This window comes from Neoarius graeffei, chromosome 11 (assembly GCF_027579695.1).
Source record: "Neoarius graeffei isolate fNeoGra1 chromosome 11, fNeoGra1.pri, whole genome shotgun sequence".
NCBI lineage: Eukaryota > Metazoa > Chordata > Actinopteri > Siluriformes > Ariidae > Neoarius > Neoarius graeffei.
The window spans coordinates 2,754,768-2,777,984 of NC_083579.1; the positions used below are offsets into that span (position 1 = coordinate 2,754,768).

General features: G+C 43.9%; 1 protein-coding gene across 1 annotated transcript in view; it reads right to left on the reverse strand.

Annotated features, from left to right (window-relative positions):
* The window catches only part of kcnh1a (potassium voltage-gated channel, subfamily H (eag-related), member 1a), an 80,753-nt gene that overhangs the window by 757 nt on the left and 56,779 nt on the right, over nt 1-23,217 (reverse strand). The window contains exons 8-11 of the mRNA XM_060933267.1: nt 18,125-18,324; nt 16,733-16,985; nt 12,635-12,831; nt 1-234 (exon numbers count right to left, since the gene is read on the reverse strand). The exon at nt 1-234 is cut by the window's left edge and continues 757 nt beyond it. Of these exons, the coding sequence (XP_060789250.1) occupies nt 1-234; nt 12,635-12,831; nt 16,733-16,985; nt 18,125-18,324 (884 nt within the window). The remainder of the gene's footprint in view (nt 235-12,634; nt 12,832-16,732; nt 16,986-18,124; nt 18,325-23,217) is intronic.

Below are 23,217 nucleotides of genomic sequence, written 5' to 3' on the forward strand. Positions count from 1 at the left end.
GGTGGTGGCTACAGGGTCATGTGTGATGATGTCATTATGGACATGGCCCTTCTCAACATCCAGTTCATCACGATTGGTTCGTGCTGCAGCCAGTCGCGCCTCTTTTTGCTGCCGAAAGCGCTGGAACAAACGTCGCACTGGATGATCAGGGGGTAGGTCAAGTGGTGCCTCGTTCTTCCTCTTCAGCCGCTCCTCTTCCTCACGCTTCACATCGCTGATCTTCCTAAATACAATCTGGGAAAAAACACACACACACACACACACACACACACACACACACCATATTACTTCACACAATTATAAACAGGTGCATAAGCGGCTAGAGATAATGAGATATAGAAAAGTTGACAGCTGTTGATTTGAATATCTAACACATCATCATTAAGTGTTTCATACACAGTGTAATTTATTAAAAATGAAAAAACAGAAATCTGAAATGTGCATAAGTATTCACCCCCTTTCATATCAAACCCCTAAATAAGAGCTGGTCCAACCAATTCACTTCATAAGTCACATAATTAGTTGATTAAGATCCACCTGTGTGCAATCAAAGTGTCACATGATGTCTGTATAAATCAGCCTGTTCTGGAAGGACCCTGACTCTGCAACACTACTAAGCAAACAACATGAAAACCAAGAAGCCTCCAAACAGGTCAGAGACAAAGTTGTGGAGAAGTATAGATCAGGGTTGGGTCATAAAAAATATCCCAAACTTTGAATATCCCACAGAGCTCCATTAAATCCATTATAGCAAAATGGAAAGAATATGGCACCACTACAAACCTGGCAAGAGAAGGCCCCGCCCACCAAAACTCACAGACCAGGCAAGGAGGGCAAAAACACCAAAGAGAACACTGAAGGAGCTGCAAAGATCCACAGTGGAGATGGGAGTATCTGTCCATAGGACCACTTTAAGCCGTACACTCCACAGAGTGGGTGGGGCTTTATGGAAGAGTGGCCAGAAAAAAAAGTTATTGCTTAAAAAAATCACATTTGAAGTTTGCCCAACAGCATGTGGCAGACTCCCCAAACACATGGAAGAAGATTCTTTGGTCAAATGAGACTAAAATTGATCTTTTTGGCCATCATGGGAAACGCCATGTGTGGCGCAAACCCAACACCCTGAGAACACCATTCCTACAGTGAAGCATGGTGGTGGCAGCATCATGCTGTGGGGATGTTTTTCATTTGCAAGGACAGGAAAGCTGGTCAGGACTGAAGGAAAGATGGATGGCACTAAATACAGGGCAATTCTGGAGGAAAACCTGTTTGAGTCGGCCAGAGGTTTGAGACTGGGACGAAGGTTCACATTCCAGCAGGACAATGACCCTAAACATACTGCTAAAGCTACACTGGAGTGGTTTAACTGGAAACATTTAAATGTCTTGGAATGTCCGAGTCAAAGCCCAGACCTCAATCCAATTGAGAATCTGTGGCATCACTTGAAGATTGCTGCACACCAGCGCAACCCATCTAACTTGAAGGAGTTGGAGCAGTTTTGCCTTGAGGAATGGGCAAAAATCCCAGTGGCTAGCTGTACTAAGCTAATAGAGACATACCCCAAGAGACTTGCAGCTGTAATTGCAGCAAAAGGTACCTCTACAAAGTATTGACTTTGGGGAGTGAATACTTATGCACACTCCATATTTCTGTTTTTTTCATCTTAATTGTTGTTTGTGTCACAATTTAAAAAAAATGCCTTTAAAGTGGTCGGCATGTTGTGTAAGTCAAATGGTGCTAACCCCCCAAAAATCCATTTTAATTCCAGCTTGTAATGCAACAAAACAGGACAAACACCAAGGGGGATGAATACTTTTGCAAGGCACTGTAAATGAATGATGTGTTGCTGTGAGGCCGTGACTGGATGGCAGATTATCTCTAGCAGAAGTTCTATTTACTTCATGCTGAGTTCTTCTCGCTGAAGAGAAAACAAGGTGGTCAATACTGGCAAAAAAACTAACTAAGCTTGCTATCACGAACACTACATTCTCTCCAAAACCACACCAGACCAGCATGGCTGAAGATTAAATAATTCGTTATTATTATATTAGTTGAGATGATGTCCAGTGTGATCACTGCTTTGGGAATCTTTTGTGTCAAATGTTTTGTGTTTCACTACATTATACTCTACATCCCTGTTTCCAAAAATATTGGGACAGCGTGTGAACTGTTAATAAAAACAGAATGTAAAGATTTTCAAGTCATGGAAACCCTATAATTCACTGAAAACAGTACAAAGACAACATATCAAATGTTGTAACTGAGAGATTGTATTGTTTTTTGAAACATACATAAACAATTTGAATTTAGTGCCAACAACACATTTCAAAAAAGTTGGGACGGGGCGACAAAAGACTGAAAAAGTTGTGTAATCCTAAAAAACCCCACAAAACCTAATTGGGTTAATTGGCAACAGGTCAGTAAGATGATTGGGTATAAAAAGAGCATCCCAGAGAGGCGGAGTCTCTCAGAAGTAAAGATGGGGCGGGGTTCAACGCTTTATGAAAGACTGCGAGGGCAAACAGTGCAACAATTTAAGAATAACGTTCCTTAATGTAAAACTGCAAAGAATTTGTGGATCACATCATCGATGGTCCATAATATCATTAAAAGATTCAGAGAATCTGGAGAAATCTCTGTATGCGAGAAACAAGGCTGAAAACTGGCATGTGATCTTCAGGCCCTCAGGAGACACTGCATTAAAAGCAGACACGTGTCTGTAGTGGAAATCACTGGGCTCAGGAACACTTCAGAAAACCATCGTCTGTGAAAACACTTCATTACTGCATCCACAAATGCAAGTTAAAACCAGATAACAATATCCAGAAACCCCGCCCCCTTCTCTGGGCCCGAGCTCTTTTACGATGGACTGAGGCGAAGTGGAAAACTGTTCCGAGGTCTGACGAATCAAAAGTAGAAATTCTTTTTAGAAATCACGGACCCCACGTCCTCCAGGCTAAAGAGGAGAGGGACCATCCAGCTTGTTATCAGCGCACTGTGATGGTATGAGGGGGCGTTAGTGCACATGACATGGGTAGCTTGTACATCTGGGAAGGCATCATTAATGCTGAACGATATAAACACGTTTCAGAGCAATATGCTGCCATCCAGACAAAATCTTTTTCAGTCTGTCTCTCTCTCTCTCTCTCTCTCTCTCTCTCTCTGTCTGTCTCTCTCTCAGGTCTACAGTGTGTGAAAGACATTTCCAAGTTCATTAATTATTCATGAGAAATAATTAATCACATTCTGTTGACCTCAAAGTCTTAACCCTCAACCAGCAGTTCAGACAGACAGACAGACAGACAGACACACACAGCTATACTAGCCTGTTAGGTGCATGTGCTCAGTGGTGGCTTGGACCCAGTTGCCATTGGAAACCAAAAAAAGAACAACACAGAACTCATTGGTGCTAATAAGCAGCAAGTGTCTCGCTCTGTTCAGTGACCTTCTGACCAAATCCACAGTCTAGTCATACGAACCAGCCATCAAACCACTCTACACCTGTCTGTCTGTCTGTCTGTCAGGTGAGTGTGTGTTGGCGTGATGAATTTTCATTACACTCCTGACTACTGTCCACGCTGAATCATTAAGTCATGTTTTATACACACACACACACAATTGTGTAATGGCATTCTCCTGCCAGCATTCTCCAACCTCCATATGCCTGTGGTCAGCGTGAGGCTTTACTGCAGGACACACACACACACACACACACACACACGCACTGCAGTAAACACACACTGTGCCAGCTTTCAGCGCAGATCATAACAACACTCTCTGCTTCAGCCTTCAGCGTGTAGCGGAGTGTATTTTTATCCACTTAAAGGGTTTGGAGAAAGATCTTCACGAATGAAGAGTGATCATACTCAGTGCAGTTAACAAGCACATACTGTATCTCTCACCAAACCTCTTCCACAAACACACACCAGCTTACCACTTACTTTCTACATAAAACTGTGTAAAGCTTTGAGATGGCATTTTTAAATCTTTACACAATTAAATTTGCAGAACTGCAGTATGTGACAATGACAGTTCTATAAGAAGAATCATCTGTGAACCAGAAGTGCATCAGTACTACATGGAGTTAACTCGAGCTACGAGTCGGGACTGATTCAACGCTGTATTCTGACTCGAATCTGGATGTGACTCTGGACTTTGACTCAGCTTTGGACTCAGAACCGACTCTGGTCTTGGATTTGACTCTTGTTTCAAACTCAGCTCTGGTCTCAGGCTCAACTCTTTCCTCAGACTTGATTCTGGTCTTGGATCCGACTAGACTCAGATCTCACTCTGATCTCAGACTTTACTCTGGACTAGGTCAACTTGTTTTGGACTCAAATCTGGACTCATCTCACACTGGACTTGGACTCGACCTAAATTTGAGACATGGACTGGACTTGACTCATAATAAATTATTAACAGGTGTTTGGTTGAGTGAAACGGTTGGTTGATGTTGGTAGTCCAAGATGGTTGTCTTGAAATTATTCAGCTGAACATCAGCTACCTGCTAAAGTTATTATCATCTGTCCTGTTTTTCCTCTGTGCAAGTTACTTTTTATAACTTGAATCATTGGGTGTTTTGGGTCTTTCCCTTCGATAAACTACATAATCTTCCAGGAAACGTGTGGCTAATCAGACCTTGGCTTATATCCACATGACTAGCCACCACTTTTACCCCATGGTTTGGTTACTCTGGTACCATGCTCTCTCTCTCCTCCTCTAAATCCCAGCAAGCTAAAGACTCCATACAGGGAATGGACCACCAAACCTCTTCATCTGACCTCAACTGGCCACACCGTGTGCTTCATATATTTTCTAAGTTTGTTTTCATAGCAGCTTCTACATTATGTTCCTCTGGAACTGCCAAGGACGTCTTGTTTCATGGATTCAGAAAACAGCATGATGTAAAACATTATGGTTTAAAGGCATGGACATGATGTCCTGAGCTGTAACTGACTCTCCAGAGTTATTAAGAGCTGCCAGTCTCTTACCAAGGAAGGACTGATGTTTTTTATACGTCCTGATGGTTCCTTGGCTCTGAAGAATGTAATGGTTTTGTTTTAAGAGGGATGGCACGGTGGTGTCGTGGTTAGCACTATCACCTCACAGTGCTAACCTCCTGGGTTTGAGCCCAGCGGCCGACGAGGGCCTTATAAAATTAGCTCATGTTTTAAGTCGTTCAAATTCTGTAAAGCTGCTTTGCGGCAATGTTTATTGTTAAAAGCGCTATACAAATAAACTTGACTTGACCTTTCTGTGTGGAGTTTGCATGTTCTCCCCGTGTCCGCGTGGGTTTCCTCCGGGTGCTCCGGTTTCCCCCACAGTCCAAAGACATGCAGGTTAGGTTAACTGGTGACTCTAAATTGAGCGTAGGTGTGAATGTGAGTGTGAATGGTTGTCTGTGTCTATGTGTCAGCCCTGTGATGACCTGGCGACTTGTCCAGGGTGTACCCCGCCTTTCGCCCATAGTCAGCTGGGATAGGCTCCAGCTCGCCTGCGACCCTGTAGAAGGATAAAGCGGCTACAGATAATGGATGGATGTTTTAAGAGGTGGAGACTTCAACTCCTGAGCTCTGACCCCAGCTTTTAAAACTCTTCCAAGAACTCAGCTTGTTTTTGCACCTGTTGAGTGAACTGCTGCTCAGACTCCTCGACAATCCCAGTCATCTTCTCAGGTAGTTACTAACCTTCCTCTCCAAGTCCTCACCTGTTCAGAGAGGTTCTTCATATACCAAGCGTGGCCGTATTTACCAATGTTCCAGTATTTCTGGTTCATTTACGACTGTCATACAATAACTGCAGTATATTACAGTCAGGGTCTACAAGAGCTCCAGAAGATAAACGTTCATTAGGTGTGTAAGAACACTTGAAAATCCCCTTCTGGTGAGCTGGAGAAAGGCTTTAGCGTGTGCTGCACCATAAATACACTGTTATAAAGGTAAGACAATACCTATTTCCATAAACAAACACCCAAGCCAACATTAGTCCAGACAGTGTACTGTAGCGTCGCTGTTGCTAATGGAGTATCTTAATGTTTCCAGAAATGATGTCACAGCCTCACTATTGAGAGACACGAACAGATTCGCTGTGTGATATATTCAGGATTTATATCTGCAGATCAATCAACATGCGATCACATTCGAACAGGTGAGTGTCTGATTACCTGTGTGTGTGTGTGTGTGTGTGTGTGTGTGTGTGTGTGTGTGTGTGTGAGAGAGACTGTGACACTCACAGACTTTCTACTTTAGTGGTTTGTGCTGACCAGCGTTACATTACACACACTCATCACCTGCTTCCTCACCCTGACACACAGAGAGAGAGAGAGAGAGAGAGACACAGAGAGAGAGAGAGAGAGAGAGAGAGAGAGAGAGCAGCGGGTAACAAGCATATGAATATGATATGGTGTGTGTGTGTGTGTGTGTGTGTTTAATACAGCAACTGCTGAACGTATGTAATGTTTGTCTGAGACTATTAAGTAGATAAAATCAACTGTAGAGAGCAGAGACACACACACACACACTGAGCTCATCATGACCTTTAAAACTGTCAGATTTGCATTAACGGATTTGTCTCATCAGCCGTCTTTCTCTGTGATCATCACTCCACAGTTTTTATTCCTTTATCCAACTGTTTTTATAGCACATGCTGTTAAAACCTCTCTCTCTCTCTCTCTCTCTCTCTCTCACACACACACACACACACACACACGTACTGAAGTGCTGCAAACATTCCTGTATAGCTATAGTGTGTTTTTCTTGACCATATTTATCCCATTGCTGGTTCATCGTTATTTGGTACAGTAATAGTGAGCTGACAGATAACAGTCTCAGCCACACAATATGACCAAAAGTATGTGCACCCCTGACCATCACGAGTGTGTTTTCTTCTCAAACACAAACATCATGAACTTCACTTTGAGCTTATATATAGATCATCTGCAACATCACCATCACTCTGTGTGTGTGTGTGTGTGTGTGTGTGTAGGTGGGTAGGTGGGTGTGTGAGAATCACTTTCTGCTCTAAGAATAGCATCAAACTGAGACTGAGTTTCTGCACTGCAATCAATAGCGTTACAGCTCCAAACTCATTATTAATCACTGCCATGTTAACACCGACATCCTGCTCAACAACTGTGCGTGTGTGTGTGTGTGTGTATACATACAGTGGTGCTTGAAAGTTTGTGAACCCTTTAGAATTTTCTATATTTCTGCATAAATATGACCTAAAACATCATCAGATTTTCACACAAGTCCTAAAAGTAGATAAAGAGAACCCAGTTAAACAAATGAGACAAAAATATTATACTTGGTCATTTATTTCTCATCTCATCTCATTATCTGTAGCCGCTTTATCCTGTTCTACAGGGTCGCAGGCAAGCTGGAGCCTATCCCAGCTGACTACGGGCGAAAGGCGGGGTTCACCCTGGACAAGTCACCAGGTCATCACAGGGCTGACACATAGACACAGACAACCATTCACACTCACATTCACACCTACGCTCAATTTAGAGTCACCAGTTAACCTAACCTGCATGTCTTTGGACTGTGGGGGAAACCGGAGCACCCGGAGGAAACCCACGCGGACACGGGGAGAACATGCAAACTCCGCACAGAAAGGCCCTCGCCGGCCACGGGGCTCGAACCCAGGACCTTCTTGCTGTGACGCGACAGCGCTAACCACTACACCACCATGCTGCCCAGTCATTTATTTATTGAGGAAAATGATCCAATATTACATACCTGTGAGTGGCAAAAGTATGTGAACCTCTAGGATTAGCAGTTAATTTGAAGGTGAAATTAGAGTCAGGTGTTTTCAATCAATGGGATGACAATCAGGTGTGAGTGGGCACCCTGTTTTATTTAAAGAACATGGATCTATCAAAGTCTGATCTTCACAACACATGTTTGTGGAAGTGTATCATGGCACAAACAAAGGAGATTTCTGAGTACCTCAGAAAAAGCGTTGTTGATGCTCATCAGGCTGGAAAAGGTTACAAAACCATCTCTAAAGAGTTTGGACTCCACCAATCCACAGTCAGACAGATTGTGTACAAATGGAGGAAATTCAAGACCATTGTTACCCTCCCTAGGAGTGGTCGACCAAGAAAGATCACGCCAAGAGTAAGGCGTGTAATAGTCAGCGAGGTCACAAAGGACCCCAGGGTAACTTCTAAGCAACTGAAGGCCTCTCTCACATTGGCTAATGTTAATGTTCATGAGTCCACCATCAGGAGAACACTGAACAACAATGGTGTGCATGGCAGGGTTGCAAGGAGAAAGCCACTGCTCTCCAAAAAGAACATTGCTGCTCGTCTGTAGTTTGCTAAAGATCACATGGACAAGCCAGAAGGCTATTGGAAAAATGTTTTGTGGATGGATGAGACCAAAATAGAACTTTTTGGTTTAAATGAGAAGCGTTATGTTTGGAGAAAGGAAAACACTGCATTCCAGCATAAGAACCTTATCCCATCTGTGAAACGTGTGTGTGTGTGTGTGTGTGTATATATATATATATATATATATATATATATATATATATATATATATATATATATATATACCTGTGAGTGTTTAATCTTTGTCTATTTCTTATTTAGAGTGTTTATACTGTTTATATTGTTTATTTCAGTTGTTCTATTTTTATTTATTGCATTGCCTGTTTGCACCGTGGGTCAGAGAGGACTGAAATTTCATCTGTGCTGTATGTCGAGCATGTATAGCATATTTGACAATAAAGTTGACTTCAAAAATCAAATCAAATCAAGTTTATTTGTATCGCGCTTTTAACAATAAACATTGTCGCAAAGCAGCTTTACAGAATTTGAACGACTTAAAACATGAGCTAATTTTATCCCTAATCTATCCCCAATGAGCAAGCCTGTGGCGACGGTGGCAAGGAAAAACTCCCTCAGACGACATGAGGAAGAAACCTCGAGAGGAACCAGACTCAAAAGGGAACCCATCCTCATTTGGGCAACAACAGACAGCCTGACTATAATATTAACAGTTTTAACAGGTATAACCCTCAACTGTCCTCATGGGGCCGTCCTTCACAGGAGTGGGGCGATAAAACTCCGACCAGACACAGGGCACCAGGATGGATCAAGCAGGTCCGAGGGGCAGAAGAGGCCAGCATCTCAATCCCAGGATCAACATGTAATATTGGATCATTTTCCTCAATAAATAAATGACCAAGTATAATATTTTTGTCTCATTTGTTTGACTTGACATGGTGGTGGTGGTAGCATCATGGTTTGGGCCTGTTTTGCTGCATCTGGGCCAGGACGGCTTGCCATCACTGATGGAACAATGAATTCTGAATTATACCAGCAAATTCTAAAGGAAAATGTCAGGACATCTGTCCATGAACTGAATCTCAAGAGAAGGTGGGTCATGCAGCAAGACAACGACCCTAAGCACACAAGTCGTTCTACCAAAGAATGGTTAAAGAAGAATAAAGTTAATGTTTTAATCCAATGGAAATGTTGTGGAAGGACCTGAAGCAAGCAGTTCATGTGAGGAAACCCACCAACATCCCAGAGTTGAAGCTGTTCTGTACGGAGGAACGGGCTAAAATTCCTCCAAGCCGGTGTGCAGGACTGATCAACAGTTACCGCAAACGTTTAGTTGCAGTTATTGCTGCACAAGGGGGTCACACCAGATACTGAAAGCAAAGGGTCACATACTTTTGCCACTCACATATATGTAATATTGGATCATTTTCCTCAATAAATAAATGACCAAGTATAATATTTTTGTCTCATTTGTTTAACTGGGTTCTCTTGATCTACTTTTAGGACTTGTGTGAAAATCTGATGATGTTTTAGGTCATATTTATGCAGAAATATAGAAAATTCTAAAGGGTTCACAAACTTTCAAGCACCACTGTGTATATACACACACACACACACACACACATATACGCCCCTGACAGCGGCAGTGTTGAAGAGACAGCACTGCCTCAGCACCATTTTTTGGGGCTGGGACATCTAACGCAACATGGCTGGATCTCAGTTATCAAGGCGCTCAATCTCCCTCCACGAGGCGCGGGGAGGACCAAAGAGGACGCCGCATCACCAGTAGGAGGAGTAAGAGGATGGTGAGAGGAAGTAATGAGTCTGTGCTGCTCTCTGTGTCTGCCAATAGAGTCCAGCTCTGACAGCACTCACCCGTCTTTGGACCAAAGCGATTCTCCTTCTCAGCACCTCCTTTAACCTGCAGAGCTCTGCACAGGACTGGGCAAATCACCGATACCTCACACCTGCACTCCCTTTCCCCCCCTCACCCTGCCACTTGGGTGAATAAAAAAGCACTTGATTTTCCACTGCACTTCTGCCTCTTGTGTCTGTGTATGAGCCCAAGCACTAGGGGGCACCACACTGTACATATTATAAAGATACAAGTGTTTTACTGAGAAATATGCCACTGGTATTTTTGATCTGAGCTCCATCTGGGACATGGCGAACCAAAACCGGGACATAAATCTCTATACACTGTGTGCACAATTATTAGGCAAGTTGTATTCCTGATGATTAATTTTATCGTTGAACAAATACAGTGCTCTCAGTCAATCCAAATTGTTAATAAACCTAAAACCAGAATGATTAACAAAGGAAAGGGGAGTTTAGGCCTTCTCAGGGGAATATACAAGTGTGCAGAATTATTAGGCAACATTTAGTGTGCAGAATTATTATGCAACTAAATGAATAGCTTAAAATTTCCCATCTCACTTGTTTATTTTAATTTTCAGTTTAACAAATAAACAACTCAGAATTAACAAATAAACACTTCTAGCATTTCAAAAATATTCAGTGACCAATATAGCCACCCTTCTTTTCAATAACTGCCATGAGCCTTCCATCCAGTCTGTTAGTTTTTTGATTTGTTGACGATCAACTTTTTGTGCAGGTGCAACCATGGCCTCCCAAATGCTATTCAGAGTGGTGTATTGTCTTCCCTCGCTGTAAATCTCATGCTTAAGAAGGGGCCACAAGTACTCAATAGGGTTTAAGTCAGGTCATCTTTAAGGCCTTTGTCATCTTTAAGGCCTTTGTGGGCTCGCCAAGCAGTGGAGTACTTGGGTCATGTGATGGTGCATTGTTCTGCATAACAATCATGGCCTTCTTGAATGATGCAGACTTCTTCCCATACCACTGCTTGAAGAATGTATCTTTTAGAAACTGGCAGTAGGTTTGGGAGTTGATGTTAAGTCCATCTTCAACCTGAAATGGTCAAACTAGCTCATCCTTAATAATAGCAGCCCATGCTATTACCCCTCCACCACCTTGCTGGTGTCTGAGTCAAAGTGCCCTGTGTCCATTAGTTATCCAGCTATGGGCCCATCCATCTGGTCTATCCAGAGTCACTCTCATTTCATCCGTCCATAAAACCTTTGGAAAATCTGTCTTCAGATATTTCTTGGCCCAATCTTGACATTTCAACTTGTGAGTCTTGTTTAGTGGTGGTCGTGTTTCAGCCTTCCTTACCTTGGCCATGTCTCTGAGCACCGAACACCTTGTCCTTCTGGACACTCCAGGTCGGTTGCAGTTCTAGAATATTGTGGCACTGGAGGATAATGGGTTCCTGGTAGCTTCATGTTTAATCCTTCTCAAGTCTTTTGCGGTTAATTTGTGTCTTTTCTTCTCCACACATTTTTTGCGACCCTGTTGATTATTTGCAACAAAACGTTTGATTGTTCTGTGCTCACATTTCTATAGCTTAGCTATTTCAAGAGTGCTGCATCCCTCTGATAGGCATTTTACAATTTTTGTCTTTTCAGTGTCTGTTAAATCTCTTTTTTGGCCCATTTTGCCTGAGATAAAGAAGCTGCCTAATAATTATGCACACCTTAATATAGGGTATTAATGACTTTAGGTCACACCCTCCCTCATTACACAAATAAATACCACCTGAGAATGCTTAAATCCAATTAGCATTCAAGTGTATCTAGCTTGCGGTTGGAAAACATGCATAGAAATAATGGTAGGGTCAGAGTACTCACTTGCCTAATAATTGTGCACACAGTGTATATCACTCGTGAGGAAATCGATGAATTGTTTTGATAAATTTGGGGACTTTTTGTTTGTGAATGTGTCGATATAATAAAAAGAAAATCACACGTTGGCTTGAAGATATGAAGTTTATCTCCTTATGTTGAAAAACTCGCATTTTTCATACGAAATACATCTTGTCCCAGTCGCTCGCTAGCGCGGAAGTTTTACGTCTCCGACGTGTGACGTCATGTTGTCTTGACAACCATGCAATATCGTAAACCATATTCAACGCTCGTTCTCCATTGGGTAGAGTGACGTAATACACGTAGGATAAGCGATATGCTAACGATATTGCATGCTGTCAAACCGAATGAATGAAACCCGCTAGAAGGGAATAGAACACGTTTTTATTCCATGGAAAAAGTGTCCTGTATGGATAATAATTCCTGATATTTCACTCTGATGACATCACTCCCAGTGTTTTTGCTGCTGTGTTGTCAAAATGGCGAACCGGTTCAAAATCAAAATTCTTCTGAGTAACTTGTGTATTTTTGAAGTTTATCTTCATATAAAAAAACATCACAAACACATAGGTGTGTGTGTGAGAGAGAAAGAGAGAGAGAAAGAGAGAGAGAGACTCACCCGTTTACGGAGGTTGTAGGTCAGCAGTAGGTTGCGTGAGAAGTGATTGAAGAACGGTGTGTAAAACTCCAGAACTTTCTGAAGCGCATCACGTTTAATCACGTGCAGGTCGCAGTACGTTAGCGCTCGCACGTTAGCACACGACTGTGCTAACGTCACTTCCTTCCAGAACACATCTCCAAACACATCGCCTTTCCCTACACACACACACACACACACACACACACACACACACACACACACACACACACAGATGCATGTAGTCAGTACAGTATTAATAGTTGTATCACTGTATCTGTCTGTCTCAATATTTCTTTATCTCTCTATCAAACTGTCTCACTCCTCTGTCTGTCTCTGTCTAGCTCTATGTTTCTTGCTCCTTCTCTGTTTACGTCTCGCAGTCTGCCCCAGTTAATCTCTCTCTGTCTGGCTGTCTACCTTTATCTGTCGCACTGCTTCTCTTTTTCCTCTCATTTTCTCTTTCTCTATAAAGCTGTGTGTAATATTGCAGGACACTAGCTTTGCTGTCAGTGTGAGATCAGCATCTATGAGGGGTGTGTGTGTGTGTGTGTGTGTGTGTGTGTGTGTGTGTGTGTGTGAGACTGTAAATGGGTAAAATAAACATGTAAATCTGATCATTTCCTTCTCGTCTACTCATCAATTCCTTTTCACATTACAGTCTCTAAGACGTATAACATTTGGTAGACAGTGATGAAATTAAAACGATTTGTTAAGAGCGTACTCGATAATCTCAACAAACAGGTGAACGTGACTCTGAACATGGAGGGGAAAGGATGGAATCCTGAATCCTGAATGTTACTGGGTGAGTGTGGAGTCAGTTGGAGCAAAATACAGCATTCATATGATGATTACTGTAGCATTACAAGAAACAGAATACACCATGTGTGTAAGGTTGGACTATTCATCATGAATTTAGTAAATACCCAAATATGTGATCATGTCCTTTGCAAGGACCGAACACACAGACAATACAAATAATTAGTGTGCACATGACGTCACGCTTATTTTCCAAACCGGAAGTCCACCATGTTGGATGATAACAACAACCAGGAACCAGCGCTTCATGTGTGAGCTGCTGCAACGCTTCGTGGTTTTATTTTATTTTCATTGCCTTTGAAGAAAGACAATGCCTACTTTTGTGTGGGGGATATAATTGCGGTAATAATGTTACTTGTGACAAAGAAAAACGGTTCTTCAGAAAGAATTCCCAAAATAATTAAAAACGGCGACAAAACAGATGAAGAACTGTCCAGAGAACGCTGTGCACTGGGGTTCAAAAACATCCATCGTAATGACTTAACTGAGGAAAAAGCTAATTACACCTACGTGTGTGTGTGTGTGTGTATGTGGTCACCACTTTATATCTGGTAAGAGTTCATTGCTAATTAAAGCTCTGTAATCCAGATTGGGCACCAACACTTAAATTAGGGCAGGATAAGATTGAGACGTAAACTCATCTCGCAGTATCAAGAAGAAGCAACAGGATAAATGAAAGATCTGCCAAGAAAGCCAGGTTAGAAGCAGCACAAACCTTAGCGAGTTTGGATCCACAAGAAGGACAATGTGGGTCAACTATTCCAGGTGAGATATTAGCATTAGCGATGCCGTTCCAGTAACCCGGTAACTCCGGTTTACTGACGCACTTTTTGTTTTACAGATGTACCAGAGTCAAATTTGTGCGTTGGTTTTCCACAAGGATTGTAGAACAAGATAGTTCACGCTGATATCAGGGTATTGAGGCTAAATATTCTGTGTAATCGGACGGCTTTAACGTATACGGATCAAAGCCACAAATTTCACCTTTCTCTCTGAATCTTGACCTGGCAGAGAAAGTCAGAGATGCATCACAGTTACTGTTCACACGAGACGGCATTTCGGATTTGTATATCATCCAACATGGCGGCGAATGCATATGTCACACTATTTTGTCACACGAAGAATTAACAGATTTTTTAAAAAATTAGTTAAAATTTTTTTTTTTTTTTAAATTAAAGATTCATTAATGAACCGTGCTGTTTCAGTTTGAATTTGGTGGAACACACTTGGGCCACTTTACAGCAAATTCCTGGGCTGCCTTTTATTGCGAGTTTATCCCTGGTGTACACACACACACACACACACACACACACACACACACACACACACCGTAAGTGGATTTAGTGTGCTAATGCAGCATGATCAGATAAGAGCATGTCCACAAACTTGGTTTATAAAGATCCAGTCTGTACAAGTGTCCAATTTACAAGTAGGACCAATAGTGTGTGTGTGTGTGTGTGTGTGTGTGTGTGTGTGTGTGTGTGTGTGTGTTTGTTTTTTACTCTGTGTTTTTCTGTGCTTCTGGAATAAATTTCTTTCTTCCTCCATTCTCTCTCTGTTTCTCTCACACACACACACCTCTGAGTGTTTTCCACTTTTCCCTGTTTATTTCTTTATTTGCTGTTTTTTCATTTTCCTTCCTGAGTTTCTGGATGTGTAGCTGAAACGTTTTACTGAAGTTTATAGTGTGTGAGATGATTATTGTCAGCAGAACTCCCTCCAAAATGGATCTAACTGACGATTCCTCCCTCTGGACCCTGAGACACGGGTGTAAGAGCTCACTGGACGACTCCATACCCACTGAAGATTCCTGACGGCATTAAGTGATTAGCCCCCCCACCCCCACCCCGTAACCCTAGCTGTATAGGTGAGAGGCCGAGGGTTATAGAAGCGGAGATCGGCGCTGCCCAATGTGCCTTAAGGGCCTGGTTAGTACTGGGACGGGAGACTGCCTGGGAACAGTGTTGCCAGATTGGGCGGGTTTAAGTGCATTTTGGCAGGTTTTGAACATATTTTGGGCTGGAAAACGTCAGCAGTATCTGGCAACACTGCCTGGGAAGACCAGGTCCTGGCGCAGGAGGGACTTTGACTGAAAAATGGGAATCTGCTTGACGAGGAGAAATAAGATGAAGAGGGCAGAATCGATAGATCCTAAACTCATGATGAAAACCCTGGGGGCAACATGTCTCAGGACTGAACATAACTTGCATAAATTCTCCGAGGTTTAGGGGCTGTCAGGGTGCAGGCAGGGCGGCACGGTGGTGTAGTGGTTAGCGCTGTCGCCTCACAGCAAGAAGGTCCTGGGTTCGAGCCCCGTGGCCAGCGAGGGCCTTTCTGTAAGGAGTTTGCATGGGTTTCCTCCGGGTGCTCCGGTTTCCCCCACAGTCCAAAGACATGCAGGTTAGGTTAACTGGTGACTCTAAATTGAGCGTAGGTGTGAATGTGAGTGTGAATGGTTGTCTGTGTCTATGTGCAGCCCTGTGATGACCTGGCGACTTGTCCAGGGTGAACCCCGCCTTTCGCCCGTAGTCAGCTGGGATAGGCTCCAGCTCGCCTGCGACCCTGTAGAACAGGATAAAGCGGCTACAGATAATGAGATGAGGCTGCAGGCACTTATGGATGCAGACGCAGGGGAAAGCGGGTGCACTGCAAACTGGTAACCAAATCCGAATCGAGAGACAAATGACGAGGTCAGGGTCGGGCAAGGGTCAGTCGATGTGCAAACAGTATATCAGAGATCAGGTGAAAGTTCAAGGTCAGAAATAAACAGAAAACTGGGTCAAAGCCAAAGGAAGTCAGGAACTGCTGAACAATGGCTTGATATGATCAGGAACTAGACACTGAGCAATACTTCACGACGTGTGTGAGTGTTTGCTGTGCTTATATAGGGGAGCTGATTACTGGGAAAATGGGAAACAGGTGTGCCCTTAATATTCTGGAGCGGAGGGGCGCTGTGGCACTTGGGAAATGTCGTCTGTGGCAGCCATGTTTGGACACCGCTCCGAACTCAGATTCTCGGCGCCGTTACTGACAGGGACAAGATGGTGTTCAATGTGTTTTAAATCATGAGGAGGAGTTGGATTTAATTTGTTAGTGTTTTTATTGTGTTTCCTGTATTTTGTTTTAAAATTATGAGCTTAATTTTATTTATTTATTTTACTTTTTAATGTGGTAAAACAAACACATTAATGAAATGAAATCACTTGTACCAATCAAGTTATTGCTAAAAGTCAAGTCTCTCTCTCTCTCTCTCTCTCTCACCCAGTATGGCGACAACCTCATCATCCTGGATGACCTCAAGTGACCCTGAGACAACGAAGCACAGAGTGTCGACGCTCTCCCCTGCGTGGTAAATCAGGTCCCCTGGAGCGCAGTGGATGGTCTGGAACTCCATGGCGAGGGCACGCAGACAGCCGTCGCTGGCCAATCGGAAAGCGGGATGTTCCTTAAACACCTTCCTGTTCAGGTGCACACAGATATCAGCTCGCATGTCTTTAGGGCAGATCTGGAGCACCTGAGGACCAAGAGAACTTCCTGTAAAAGTTCATATCTGTATGTAGGTGAATATTAACCCTACAGCTGGGTTTGACAGTCATCACAACACTCTGTTTGATAAAGTCTCTAGGATTTTTTTTGTATCCAGAAACACACACACACACACACACACACACACACACACATTTTGTACCATAGACATATAAACATAGACGCCGCCTTCTGCGTAGAATCATACGTCATCCTCGCCGCCATATTGGATGTGGCAAAGTGGAGATTCTTCATCGTCTCTGGTATAGCGTCTAGACAGTAGCCGAGAATAAAGATGCCTCATTCATGTGCTGCGTTTAACTGTACCAACAGGTTTACCGTCCAAACGAGATCACATGGGATTACCTTTCACAGGTGAGACTGGAAAAATACTTTTCAATACTGTTCCTTCAGTCTTCAGTTTCCCAGCTCATCTCCACCGGGGGGGTGTAGAGTTATAAGCAGTGAGAATTAGAGAATACAGTGCCACACTATGATGAACGTTTTTGAACGTATGATGAATGTTTTTAACCTTTCTGAATGTGAAGGAATCAGTGATGTATTTTGTTTTGGTATGACGTTAGAACCTGGCCGAACTCAGTTTGGCGCTCATTCAGCTCACTTTATTCAGCGAGAGCAGGTCTGTGTGGTGACTCAATAAATAAAACAGTACTTTTTTATTTTCATTCACTATTTCCAGTTTTTCCACTATTTCCATCATTTATCATATTCAGTCTTGTCGGTTGGTTATTGTGGCCTCAGGTTTTGGTAGCTTGCTACGGTATGCTGACTGATTAGCTTACCTGAGCTATCGATCGCGGATCTGTCGCTAGTTTGCAGTGTACAGGGGATTTCGCACACTATTTATAACCATCACATTAAAAGTTATATGTGTTGTTTTGATGCCTGTTTGTTTCCCAGATATATACGTGTGTGTCTTAATGGGTGAATAAAAGGCATCGAGTTAAATATTATTGTAGAAAGGGGCTTTATGAAGTTCAGTCCATTTACTTGCGTTGGTTTACGGGGAAGATTTGCCACATCCAATATGGCGGACACTCTGACGTATCCCAGCAACGGGCCACCAGCTCAATGCGGCGTCTATGTTTATATGTCTATGATTTGTACCTTGTCTGTATCGATGCCCCTGGACATGGACCAGGTGGAGGCGATGTAGTCCATCACTCTCTCACTCAGGCCTTTAGGAACCTGGTAGAGTTTGAGGAAATCTCGTACGCTGTTCAGCATCTCGTGATAACGGTTAGTGTTGGCATACATCTGCTGGAAGATCGTGGTCACGTTACCAAAGATGGTGGCATAGAGGAGAGCTGGAGAGAGAGACAGACAGAGAGACACACACATACAGAGAGAAAGAGAGAGAGAGAGAGAATGTTACTCAGTGTTGATAACAGCACTGATGTGATTCGAAACAGCAGTCCGATGCTGTTTATTTTCAATCACAATTGAGATTTACAGAATCAGAAGTGAGTGTGACCTTCATTTATGAATCGAATGTACCGTACGAACCCCATTTCCAGAAGATGCAATAAAAACTAAAATCTGTGATTTGTTATTTCATGTGAACCTTTGTTTAGCTGACAGAAGTGCAAAGAAAAGATTTTCAATAGTTTTACTGACCAATTAAATTGTACAGTATTTTGTAAACATAAAGAAAGTTAGAAATCGACGCCTGTAACGTACTCTGTCTGTCGTGAGAGAATTTTGTCTCTAGCTTGTGGGTTTAAGCTTCAGAATGTGTTGGGATTCCCACAGACTTTCTGTCTCTGGAGGCAGACACACAAACTGTTTTAGCTTGCTACAATTATTTTTTGAGAGCATGGTGAGATTGTTGTATTATTTAGCATGAATTTATGATTGTTATACTTGGGAGGTATTTTAACATCAAGCTCCTTAAGCTGAGCCCAAGTACACTTTTGGCCCTTTTCCACTACCCTTTTTCAGCTCACTTCAGCTCGCTTCAGCTCACTTCAGCCCGACACGGCTCGCGTTTCGACTACCAAAAACCAGCACGACTCAGCTCGCTTCAGCCCTGCTTAGCCCCTAAAACTCGCACGGTTTTGGAGTGGGGCTGAAGCGAGCCAAACCGTGCCGACTGAGGTTGGGGGCGTGAGCAGACACTCCCCTGTGCACTGATTGGTGAGGAGGAGTGTCCTCACATGCCCACACACGCCCCGCGAGCGCGCTGGGATCTGTAAACACCGCAAACCCGGAAGAAGAATAATTACGAATTACGAGAATTTCTGAAGCCTTATGCGCCTCGCCTCATCTATACGCTCTTGCCAGTATCTGTTGGCGTTGTAGGTGACAACAAGCCACAGCACCAAGACCAGCAACACTAACGACTCCATGTCCTCCATGTTTATTGTTTACTATTCGGGTCGTGAGACTACCGCTTAAAAGCTCACTGAATCAGTGACATACAGAGCATCGTGGACGAGTTCGCGGAGCGCAAGGCTCGCCGTATGCCCTTCAAATAATGCGCGCAGTAGGCTATTGATGTTTTATTATGAGCCATGTACAGTATGTCGCCTAATGTTTTTTTGTTTCTGAGTTACATGTTCGTTTGAAGGACTTAATGTGCACCCCGGAGTGTTGAAATTGGTAAACACAGTGCATTCAGTGAGGTTTGCACCGCCCTCCTTTTATTTCTGACTCCTGTCACCGTTGCAACCTCTGAGCGCTCATTCGTATGCCCTTCAAATAATGTGCGCTGTTGATGTTTTATTATGAGCCATGTACAGTATCCTAATGTTTTTTGTTTCTGAGTTACATGTTCGTTTGAAGGACTTGATGTACTAAATAACATATAGTTGCACCCAGTAGTGTTGAAATTGGTAAACACCGCAGTTGCGGACATTTTGTAGCCTAAAATGATGTTATGATAAGCTTTAATAAAGGGCCCGGTCATTTGCCCCGCCCCCGGCCCGGCTCTGACTTGTTCCGCCACTGTCACTGATGTCACTGTTTGCGCTGCTTAACGACATCACCTGACGTCCACCCACTTTCGCTAACTCCACCCAATGTGTCCACCCACTTCCAGCCAGCACGGTTCAGCGCGGTTGTAGTCGAAATGCAACTCCAACAGCCCCGCTCAGCTCGACTCAGCTCGACTCGGCACGGCACGGCTCAGCCGCGTTTGTAGTGGAAAAGCGGCATTTGTGTTTAAATGTTTAGAGAACCTCCTCATGTGTATGTGATCATCTTGTGTTCCCACCAATGATTATCATTGTAAAGGCATTTTGCGTTTGAAACACAGACGCGACATTAAGTACTAAAACCCTTAGAATGCCAGATGGTAAATGCTAGTATGTCCGTTTTCTTTTGAAAAATAGTGGGAAATATGTTTTAGCCAATCAGAATTCCCATATTGGGGCAGCCAATCAGAAGTCGGTTTCAAAGAAAGATTGATTTTAAGAGGAGCCGCCATTTTGTGTTAGGACTGGGACTGTTTTGGCCTCTAGAGGCCGCTGTTATTTCCTTATCTTGTCTTGTTTGTTTTGGCCTCTAGATGCCGCCACTGTTCCTGTGTTTTGTGTTTGTGTTGATTGCCTGTTTGTCCTCATTAGTGTCACCTGTTTCCCATTTAGTTTTGTGTATATATACTCCCTCAGTTTGGTCCCTAGTCACGGAGTCTTTGTGCTACCTATGGTTTGTTTCCTCTTTCCCGTGTACCTTGCGTATGCTCTTGTATTTTTTGGTATTTTGTTTTCTTTGGATTTGTCCTACCCTTTTGGATCTTCTGACCGTTTTGCATTTTGCCTTTTCTTTTCTTTGGACTTTGTACTACCTTTTTGGATCTTCTGAGTGTTTTGCATTTTGCCTTTTCTTTTCTTTTCTTTGGACTTTGTACTACCTTTTTGGATCTTTTGAGTGTTTTGCATTTGGCCTCTTCTTTTCTCATTTTTTGGACTTTGAACCTTTGGATTATACTTTTTGTTTTTTGCCCTGGATTGTATATAGTGTATATATTGTAAATAAACTGTTTTTTTGATACTTTACTTTCGCCTCACGCCTCTGCACTTGAGTCATTCCCCTGGTGGCCTAGTGGGGGTTTGCTGGATCACTACACCAGTGATCCGGGTTCGATTCCCAGCAAAACCCTAACAAAAAAACTCCGTCATGACCGACTCAGCAGAGGCGTCTTCAACAGTCTACCCGGCTAACCTTCAGGGAATTATGGCTTCTTTAACACACTTTGGAGCTACCATGGACACTCATGGACGAACACTTGCAAGCCAACGTGAGGCCCTTGTTCGCCACGAGGTACTGCTTCAGCAAATTGGGAAAACCCTGGCACAGCTGACTCCTCTGCCTGCATCTCCTCATCCTGATCTGGCTCCTGCTCCAGTGCCTTCTGCCACGCTGCCTCCTTCACCTCGCGAACCCAGCCTTCCTGCACCACAGAGGTATGACGGCGAGTGCCAGGAGTTCCTTACCCAGTGCCAACTCACCTTTGAGCTCCAGCCTACCACCTACACTACGGATCGCCACAAGATCACCTTTGTGATAACCTTGTTAGCTGGTAAGGCACGAGCTTGGGCCACGGCCATCTGGCAGAGACAGGGACCCGAGTGCTCTGATTTCAAGCTGTTTACTGAAGAGATGCTTCGTGTCTTCGATCAGGCGGACATCAGTACAGACGCAGCCAGAAAGCTCATGTCCATCCGGCAACGAGGAAGCGTTGCAGACTACGCCATCGCGTTCCAGATGCTCGCAGCAGTCAGCAGATGGAACAAGGCTGCCCTGGTTTCAGCCTTTCACCATGGTTTGTCTGACCCCATCAAAGACGGCCTGGCCTCTATCGGATGCCCAAGTGACCTCAAAACCCTGATCTCACATGCTATTCGTCTTGACAACAGGATTAGAGAGCGCCGCCGAGTCCTGAGCTTCCCCGGCCTCACTACCTCGACCTGGAGTCCGTCTACCTCCTCCAGTGACTGTCCAGAGCCCATGCAAGTTGGCCGTACTCGTCTCTCCTCAGCTGAAAGGGAGCACAGAAGGAGGGACAAGTGCTGCATCTACTGTGGCAAGCCTGGCCATTTCCGAGCATCATGTCCCGAGCTCTCGGGAAAAGGACCACCCCGTCCAGCCGAGGGAGGGTTGTGACGGGGCCTACCCTCTCTCCCGAACTGCCTGGCCAAGGAGTCTACATCCCGGTCTCCATCTCCTGGGGTGAGTCCGTCCACTCTTGTCAGGCCTTGTTAGACTCCGGGGCGGCGGGAAACTTTATGGATATCCACTTCGCCCAAAGTATCAATGTCCCTACTGCTCCTCTTGAAATCCCGCTGTCTGTGTCTGCCCTCAATGGCCAAGCTTTAGGTGACGGAAGAGTCACCCAAGTTACTTCTCCAGTCTTTCTCCAGTCTCAAGGTCACAAAGAAGAAATATCCCTGCATCTGATTCATTCACCAGAGTTCCCGGTGATTCTAGGCCTTCCTTGGCTTACCCGCCACAACCCTCATATAGACTGGGTAACAAGCCAGGTTGTGGAATGGGGTCCTGCATGCCATACCTCTTGTCTGCTCTCTAGCTCTCCTGTGTCTTCTGTCGGGCCTCCTGATCTCACCGAGTTATCTCAAGTTCCCACAGAATACTGGGATTTGAAAGAAGTATTTAGCAAAAGCAGGGCCGCCGTTCTTCCTCCGCACCGTGCCTACGACTGTGCCATCGACTTGCTCCCTGGGACTACCCCTCCTCGGGGCAGACTGTTCTCCCTCTCTCAGCCAGAACGCAAGGCCATGGAGGAATATCTCAAGGATGCCCTGGTCTCTGGGTTCATTCGACCCTCCACCTCACCTGCTGGTGCCGGCTTCTTTGTCGACAAGAAGGATGGGGGGCTCCGACCATGTATTGACTACAGGGTAGACTTGGATGTCTCGAGACCGGTCTCATTCTCGAGACCGGTCTCGAGACCAATTTTTCGTGGTCTTGGTCTTGTCACAGACGCGACTGTCTGTGGTCTTGGTCTTGTCTCGGTCTCGCATCACTCTTGTCTTGGTCTCGCAGTTTCAGATCGATAGTGGTCGAAAAATTTGCAGCTAACAATATCCACAGTAAATATAATGTTGGATAATGCAACATTAATATTATTAGGCCTATTTTATTATTATTATTATTATTATTATTATTATTATTATTATTATTATTTTATTCCGCCTTTCTCACCCTTCATATAGGCTAACCAATCAATGTCATCCGTG